General features: G+C 38.1%; 1 protein-coding gene across 2 annotated transcripts in view; it reads left to right on the forward strand.

Annotated features, from left to right (window-relative positions):
• The window catches only part of TMEM200A (transmembrane protein 200A), a 60,329-nt gene extending 54,392 nt beyond the window's left edge, over positions 1-5,937 (forward strand). For both annotated transcript variants that reach the window (XM_076333591.1, XM_076333592.1), the window contains exon 2: positions 2,766-5,937. In XM_076333591.1, coding sequence (XP_076189706.1) covers positions 2,782-4,257 — 1,476 coding nt within the window. In that variant the 5' untranslated portion in view covers positions 2,766-2,781 and the 3' untranslated portion in view covers positions 4,258-5,937. The remainder of the gene's footprint in view (positions 1-2,765) is intronic.
• Positions 5,938-9,650: the final 3,713 nt, after the last annotated feature.

Below are 9,650 nucleotides of genomic sequence, written 5' to 3' on the forward strand. Positions count from 1 at the left end.
TTCTCTCCCCTGTGCCCAAGTTCTGATGCAGGTAAAGTGAACAAAGGAACAATGTGTTCCCTGAAATGCTGGGAGGAAGCCAGCCATGTGGCTTGAGAGATCTCGCTTTCTCTCTCACTTTCACTCTAAAAGATCTCAATTTCTGTCTGTCCTTCAAGTTACTGGAGACCAATTAATAATGAAATTGAGTTTTCCTGCAATTTTTGCAAAAATTGCAAATGATAACTTTCTCTAGAAAGACACCCCGATATGTAATTTTTAAGAACATTTTTATTGGCTCTACTTTTCAGAGTTAGAGAGGATCTCTTGCTAGATTTATGTTTAAAATATTTAGCAAGCAGATGTGAGCTTACTCATTCACCCTTTGGTGCAATCCCAGCAGCTGTGATAAGCACAGTACAGTACACAAAATAACAAATCCTGCCAACAGGCAGAGTGTGGATTTAGCACTAAGCTGCCATACCTGTGCAGTTCCTTGGCAGCCCTGAGGATGGGCAAAGTGAGTTGATGTATGCCTGAAAAATACCACATGAATATGGAAACTCCTTGTTCCCCCCAAAGGTCTGGGATCTGGAAAAGATTAATGGAACAAACTAGATTATAGCTAAATGATTATTCATTTCAGTAAAGATATGCCATAATTCTCTTAATTTATTTCATAGAGGAAAACTAATTACATTTAATCGAGTCATGGCAAAATACAACAGCTTTTGTAATGGATAAGTCCTATTTATTTCTGTCTAGAGATTCAAAACATTGTTTTACAGAATAATGATCTTTTGTTTTGGCAGAAACCCTTAAATACATGGGCATATGAGAAAGTTTTGTTTTAATTTTTAAAGACTATCAATGTCAAATAACTTTCTTTGGGGGATTTTTAAATTGTTACATTAAAAAAAATGGCTTTTCAAGAAATTAATTGGCATTGAACTATTGAAATTGCCCAGATACAAAAATGGAAATGAATTGCAAAGGGTGAGACTTTCTAGAGAGATTGGGAACATGAAACCTGACACTACAAGTGAAATTTCTGAGCTTTTTGGAATAATGTTAAGAATTTCTCTTTCAGAAATTCAGAAAATGCTGTATACTTAGCACCCTAAGCCTTTTTTCAGGTCTTTCCTTCATAAAGAAAAGGTTTCTCACAGAGAGAGAGGAAGCACTCTGTCCTTTAATAATGATGGTGCAGGGAGGGAGTTCACGTTGCTACTCTTTCTGTTGCCTGAATTGCTGCTGAACAGATAATAATGAACACTGGATACATTTTTTTTCTGTAGTCCTTCCACTTGGCTACCTATCTCAAATTCCCTATTAATTTCATAATCAAGTTCATAATCGGTGGGTTGGACTGATTTCTGTTTGTAGATATGCTTATGTGACACCTGCTTGCAGTGTTGGAAATCTATGATAGTGTCCAAATATAGAGCCTGTCTATTTGTTCCTCATACCATGATAGATCTGACCTTTTTTTTTCATGGGTGCATTGCTAAGATTTTTTAAAAAACATAAATATTTTAAGAGATCTGATGAAAATTACAGCCTGTAAATTGCAAGCAGTCACGGGTTTGCTTTGCCTCTGCTTTTCAGCCTCTCGCGTTATTCACTCAGTCCAACTTTAACTTTGTCTGCTTTTTAAACCATCCCCAGCTTTGACATGGAGCCTTTTCTACTGCAACAGACTGTCAGCCTTTCTTTATCTCTGAGCCTAGTAAGGCCACCAAAGAGAACATACTTTTTTCGTACCTGGCTTATAGTATCTTAATTTTACTCTATAATATTATCTAGTGTTCATTCTAATATTCATTAATTAAGCTCAGAAACTATTTCTGAGTCTGATTATAAGATGCCTTGTAAAATAAAATACAATTATCCTGAACTGTGCTGTTTCATTTGTTACTCCTACTCATAAAAAACTATCAAACATGGCTTTCTCTTCTTAAACCCATGCTGGTTAATGTTTCTCATGTAATAGACAGCCAGGTATGAAAGTAAGTCTAAAATGAAAAAAATTCCTCATAAAATGATGAAGCTTTGAATTGATGAACTTGAAATCTATGAAGATTTCTTATCTGGTAAACTAAACTGAGCTACTTGATTTGTAGTCCATGAGGAACCAAGAAGGGGAGAAAAAAGATCTAGATATGCATAAAAGAGGATCAGCTCTATTAGGAAAGGCAAAAATGATTCTGTAGTTGAGACTCAGGTGATCTGAATAGGCTTAATAACAGCTTCTTTAAATGATGGAATAAATATGTATTAATATATGCTGAAATCTATAAGGAAAAGGGGATATGTAGAAGGATCTGTATTCATAGTCACTGTGTGTCATAGAAGTTTTTAGAGGAACTACTAGCTAAAGTGCTAAAATGATCTAAAATGCATACAAGGTAATAATATATTATTGCCTTTGTTGCAGACCGGTCCAGAGATAAATAATCCATTAAGGTTTCTGAATATTTTCGTCTTTAATCCTGATATATCACCACTAAGAGCACTAGCTTTCTGCTACTGTCTGTATCACGGATGGAAGATTTATTACCTATATTTAAAGTGATAAAAGACTTTTGGAAATTTTTTTTAAGATGCCATGTGAATCTCAAAACTGCTATTATGTTGTAACTGAATTAAGATATAGTAGCTTTTTTAAAGTCATGAATATTTTGATTATCAAGAAATATCTACAGATTAACAAAGCGCTGTCTATATCTGCAGACACAACTTTTGCTTTCCTCAATATATCTGCTTTTTTTTCTCTTTCTTCCCAGGGCACAATATAGAACTATGATAGCAACCGGAGGAGTCATAACAGGACTGGCTGCCTTAAAAAGGCAAGACTCTGCCAGATCTCAGCAACATATAAATCTTGCCACAGCACCAGCTTCTGAGGAGAAGAAACCAGTTAGGCGCCGGCCCAGGGCAGATGTAGTAATTGTCAGGGGCAAAATCCGTCTCTATTCTCCATCGGGGTTCTTCCTTGTTTTGGGAGTGCTTATCGCATTCTTGGGAATTGCAATGGCCATCCTTGGATACTGGCCCCAAAAGGAACAGCTTTTAGGATCTGAAGATAATCTAACTGTAAATGAAACCCAGGTCCTGAGAAGCCAAGGAAGCATTTTACTTCGTTTCTTTGAACAGCATGTGCACTCAGATAAGATGAAAATGCTGGGCCCTTTTACTATGGGCATTGGAATCTTCATTTTTATTTGCGCAAATGCCATTCTGCATGAAAACCGTGACAAGGAAACAAAAATCATACACATGAGAGACATATACTCCACTGTAATAGACATCCACACCCTGAAGATCAAGGAACAAAAGCAGCTGAGTGGTGCCTTCGCTGGTTTGTTGGGGGAAGGAGAACTCGGGCACAGCAGGAGCTCGTGTGCATCACGGCTGGCTGCGAACACAGTTGCGCCTTTCTCTGGCTTCAAGAGTAATTTTAGAATGGATAGTTCTGCTGAAGAAGATGAGATTACCCTAAATGAAGATAGGACCACTGGTAGCCTCCTGCCACCTCTGCTGACTGAGCAATCTGGTTCAGTCTTTGGACTTTACCCTCACTCCAGCAAGGCTTCAGATGACAAAAACACTAGCTCTATAAAGTGTGAAACAAAATCCATTGTATCATCTTCCATTAGTGCTTTCACACTGCCAGTAATTAAACTGAATAACTGTGTTATTGATGAGCCCAGTATAGACAACATAACTGAGGACTCGGAAATCACTAGGAGTCGGTCTAGAAATCTGTCGATGGATTCTCTGGCCATTCCACTAACTGATACCAATGAATCCTACAGACCGGCCGCTACCATGCTGCCACGACACAACTCATTTGTGGACTCTCCATCTGATCAGTTCAAATCTTCTATGACACTCGGACCAAGCACAGGAAAGCTTTTATCCCCTGGCGCTGCCAGGAAACAGTTTGGGTCCAACACATCTTTGCACCTTCTGTCTTCACACTCGAAGTCCCTGGACTTGGACAGGGGTCCATCTATGCTCACTGTCCAAGCTGAACAAAGGAAACACCCCAGCTGGCCCAGACTGGATCGGAGCAACAGTAAAGGATATATGAAACTAGAAAACAAAGAGGACCCAATGGATAGGTTACTTGTGCCACAAGCAGCGGCCAAGAAAGACTTTACTAATAAGGAAAAGCTTCTTATGATATCAAGATCTCATAACAACTTGAGTTTTGAACATGATGAGTTTTTGAGTAACAACCTGAAGCGAGGAACTTCTGAAACAAGATTTTAATATTTAAATTGCAATTTAGAAGATGTCATATGGTATTTTTTAAAAAAACATTTTGACAAGTGTTTCCTTTTCAGTGAGACTAGTGCAAGCCTGTTTTTAACCTAATGCTTAATAGCCCATTAAAATTGGCTTGCGTGAACAGAGATCTTCATGTTTGTAATGCCAAGAGTTTTTTGTCTTAGTAACATACAGCTGCAATACTGTACATTATCATTGCTCAGAGAGTTTTGGTACAACTGATTCCAATTTTTCCCCAGTCATTATTTCTTTTGTTCTATATAAGCATGTTACTTTTTATCAATTTGACTCCAGAAGCCTGCATTAGGAAAAAAGCTCCATTTACCTGTAAGTTCTGTTTATTTAATGACTGCAAGAGTCTAAAAACAGTGCTTGCGGTCTAGAATGGGAAGTGAGCAGGAGCACAAACTGGAATTGTCAAATCCAGGCCTTTATCCTAGGTGTTGTCTTTCACATACGGTACATCTGGGTGACTGCAGTCTTGCCATTGTCATTGTGGGAAACTTGTTTACATATTGGGGTGGGTGGCTAGAAAAGAGTGGGTATAATTAAAACCATTTTTGTGAATTCATTGTAATTGGTCGAGTTGAATGCCAGTGTTGTGAATTACTAACTATGCTTTGTACAATGATCTTTCTACATCCATTGTAATTTAATCCTGTAATTCTGGGAAAACGTATATAAAGTAAGAAATCTGAAAATTCTTCTGGGATTAGTTCTCTAAACCACTTTGGCCGCAGTTTTAAAATGAAAATATACAGATTCAATTAAAATCATAGGAACATGATGAATGCCAACAGGATTTTAGAAACATGGTGTATAATAAGATGATATTGTGACATGCTTCTGAGGAGAATAATGGAAAATGAATATATTGCCTCTCATTACAATAGCAAGAAGCTAAATAACTAGATCTCTATGTTCAGAATACTGATACAAAGCATACAATTCAATATGTGTACTAACATGGTATGAAAGCCCCTTGCCTAAATCTTGATTTATATATTTCACATAATTATTGGTGTGATGGTTCACTGGAGGCTTAGCTGTGGCAATTTGCATTACAAGATTTTGCAAAAGGAAGTGACATTTAAAACAATGTTTTTCTCGGCAAAGCAAGCTTCACAGTTGACAGTTGTAGGCTATTGCTAAAGAAAATGAGAATTTGAATGTGCATACCAGAAGGTTTTCATGTATTTCATTAAGGTATTTAGGCCGTGATCCTGCCGTAACAGCCATGCTAGAGAATGTTACTTCAAGCTGCAAGGCTCACCTAACAGGATGTTGGTCTTAATTGGTCGGTTTTGATATATTCACTTAACCTAAATACTCAGGAATTATTTTTAATGGCTTTTCCCAAAAAGAATCAAACCTGTTAAAATGTTGTTGTTGTTCTTCAATTACTTTGATTATGAAAGATCAAAGATAAAAATGCCCTCTCTTTTTTTTTAATATTCAGCTCCATATTTCAATTGTGCGACATTTATGTATCAGGAGCATTACTTGCTCAGTGAACTGAGGCATAGTGTTATCTGTTAGAACCTCAAGCCTATATATTGTAACAGAGTTGGCTAAATATTTTGCTATGAAGCTTTTAATAACTTTCTGGTTTGTGTTCTTAAGACATTTGCTATTTTTTGAAATAAAATGTCTATCTACATATATCCGTTGTAAGACCTGTTTTTCCTCTATGATCTCAAATCTTCCATATCAAAGTATAATTAGATATCATAACATTGTGTATAACATTGTACTTAATATATTAGCCTGCCACTAGATATTTGGCTATGACTAATTGATTTCACTGACATCCCTACACATGTAAAGGCTGAATATTTTCTTTTTCCATGTAATGTGAAGTGTATTCAAAGTGGTTTTGATACAAGGAAATTTTGTATAAAAAGAACATCCTGTTCTTTTTAGTTTGGCAGTAAGTATTCTTATAAAAATGGAAAACACTATTAAAGACATGAGTGATGTAAGCTTTTATTTCCTTAATAGCTACATTAAATCGTAGCTTAAAAGACTCTTTTTTGGGTACCATCATATGTGGGAATAATGGTCCTTTTGTAAGTATAGCAGGGCATGAGCTTTTAATTTTGACATAGATACCTGGTACTGAAAAATGTACTCACTTTGGAAAAATTTACTCACTTGGGAGACCGAGGTAAAGCTACTGACTTAAAGCAAGAAATCAAAATAGCACCATACAAAGAAACTCCGTGGTTGACAGACTAACTACAAAAATATTCCCAAATTACCCCAAAATTGAATTATTTCATTCAGATAATCACAGGATGGTTGAGGTGGGAAGGGACCTCTGGAGGTCATCTTGTCCAACCCCCCTGCTCAAGCAGGGCCACCTAGAGCTGGTTGCCCAGGACCATGCCCAGACGGTTTCTGAATAACCCCAAGGATGGAGACCCCACAACCTCCCTGGGCGACCTGTGCCAGTGCTTGGTCACCCTCACAGTAAAAGAGTGTTATCTGATGTTCAGAGGGACCCTCCTGTGTTTCAGTTTGTGCCCGTTGCCTCTTGTCCTATCACTGGGCACCAGGCTCTTTTCAGAGCCTGGCTCCTACTTTTTTGCACCCTCCTTTAGGTATTTATACACATTGATAAGATCCCCCTGAGCCTTCTCTAGGCTAAACAGTCCCAGCTCTCTCAGCCATTCCTCATCGGAGAGATGCTCCAGTCCCTTCATCATCTTCACAGGACTGGTTCCAGTACGTCCATGTCTCCCTTGTACTGAGGAGCCCAGAACTGGACCCAGCACTCCAGGTGTGGCTTCACCAGTGCCATGTAGAGGGGAAGGATCACCTCCCTTGAGGGTAATGTAGGACCTTGTGTCCTTCCATATTCCTTTGGTAGTTTCAACTCAAGCTCAAGTCAGGAAAACTTGTAGATGTTCAAAAGGCCTGAACACTAATCTTCATATATAGAAGTCAGAAACTGAACCCTTTGCAATACATGGGGACAGTTAGGAACCTTACAGTGGCCAAAATGGGAGCCATGTACAGCTGGCAAGTAAGGAACTGATGAAGACCAGAGCATGTCTCAAACTTAAATTGTATCTTTAAGGCATAAGTATCATATTCAATCTGTTGCTGATCCAGTTCACAGACTTTTTTTTTTAATTTTTAAATTCCATCTCCATTATCGATGCTCTGTGCAGCCCCACAATGAGTTGCTCTGGTACAACTGCAGGGTGAAAAAGAAGACAAAGACAGGAAGTTTTAAATTAGTTTTGTCATCAGAGAAAATAATTGTATAGCTACACCACAAGCCTTTTCATGGAATAAGAAGCTAAACCTTACATCTAGCCAGAGGAAATGTTATAGTACTGCATCCTCTATATGTAATAACTCCAAAAAGAAGTAATTTAGATTGTGCAAGCAATGAGTTTGCTCCTTCCTCTGCCTAGGGCTATTAAAAAACCCCACATTTTTTGCCTCTCAGGTAAGCATCTTAATCACTACCTATGGATTAGACTGATGTTAGGTCTGTCCCTCCCTCCTGGGCAAAGCTGTTTCACTCTGCTCGTTTATTGGGCAAGTTTGATCAGAAAATAAAAGGGCATGACTCTGCAGTGATAGAGCAGAAACACTGGGTTACATTGTCTCTTCCAGGATTGCTTCTGTATTTTACATGAAATGATCACTGGATAAAATCTTTGAAACAGGGACTGGATTCTTGCCTGGTTGATACTTTAACTACTCCCCTGGGGAGCCCAGCTTACTCTCCCTGTGAGCCAATGAGCCGAACCCTTCCACGCAGAGCAGCGCGGAGTTCGGCAGGAGGGACTGGCAAACGCTCCAGCTGCTCAATTGCCTATGGCTTAATGGATGGGAAGGTGTTGGCACGGGTTTTCTCAGCAGCAGCGAAAGGACTTTGGCATGGTGTTACCCATCCTGACGGCTGCTCTAATGCTTGGGCTGTGTGAAGGATGGAAAGGCGAGCTGGCACTGCCAGTCTGGTTTTGAAGGAAAGTGAGATTTAATGTTATAATGGCAGAATTTTTGATGCTGCCAGTTTTGGAGGTAGGCATCTACATCTGTCCCACCTCATATATTAGACAGCGAAATAATTTTTTTTGCAACCATATCAGAGTGCCTTTCTCAGACCTAGAGCTGATTTTACTTATCCTTAAAATACAGCATTACTAGTCCTTTAGTTTCTGCTGAGTGAAATTTGGGAAATAGTTGTAAGCTACAGCAACAGTTTTCTCTCTGAAAAGCTTTTCAATTCCTGGATTGCTTTAGTCTTACGCTCTTAAGTTCTTTCTTTCTATGAGTCTTTTCCTGACCCTTTCCAGGAGCTTCTGCCTTCATCTTCCCAGCCCTACCTTCTTTTTTGTTAATTTTCCTACCAAATGTGGCATTATGATGAATCTTTCAACAAGACTGTGTGCATGTATACATGAGAATGCAAATGGAATAAATGGTCTATTATAATGTAGGAGTGCTTCAATGAGTATGATTTAGCTACTCAAGGGCAAGTTCACGCCCTTTGTTTAAACCTTTTAAATTAAACTCAGGAGCAAATTAATTGCAGTTATCACAGTTACCACATGTTTAACTTTCAGGTGACATTTATTAACTCTTTCATCAATATTCTATGTACGGCAATGTTGAGTGGTTTCGTATTTTAGGACTCACTGTTTCAAATTAACCTCACTGGAGTATTTTATGCATTCAGCAAAGCCCAGTTTTTAACAGTATTACTTGTCTGAATGGCAGTTGGCAGAATTGCAATCCTGAGTCTCATAAAGAATGGAAATCTGATGGTTACAATACTTTCATTTTAGAATAGTTTGTTGAAACTGAAATGTAAGAACCCACTGTATTAAACAAAAAGCAGTATGTCTAATCTGTTGTCTTGGTTCTAATTCAGGTAGATAATGCTTTAGAGGAGAGTAATTTACAATCACTGTGAATTGTCCGTAGGAAGAATTATAAAACCATTGTTGTCCCTTATCAGTTTTTATTCCAGCTAGTGTAATTATTCAGGATGGCATTCACAGAAACATCTAATCCATTTCTGAATCCCACTAAGCCCTTCAGTTTACTAATACTGTTTTTGAAACTACTGCAGATTAATTGAGTTGCCAATAAATATATTTCCCTTATAGTTTGAAATTCTTATCAGCACTTCAATTTCATTGCAACAGCCAACTGCTCTCCTATTAAAAAAATATACCAGGAATAACCTGATATCTCTTGTAAATATATTGATATTTCTGGGGGTTTGTTTTTTGTATTTTTAAAGAAATTCATCACGCTAGTTGCTCAGAGTTATCCTGTGATTCACTGTACAACTGGTTTAGCACTTAGACGGTTTTGTTCTCAGAATAGGTTCCTACTTTGTAGGCAAT

Source organism: Aptenodytes patagonicus, chromosome 3 (assembly GCF_965638725.1).
Source record: "Aptenodytes patagonicus chromosome 3, bAptPat1.pri.cur, whole genome shotgun sequence".
NCBI lineage: Eukaryota > Metazoa > Chordata > Aves > Sphenisciformes > Spheniscidae > Aptenodytes > Aptenodytes patagonicus.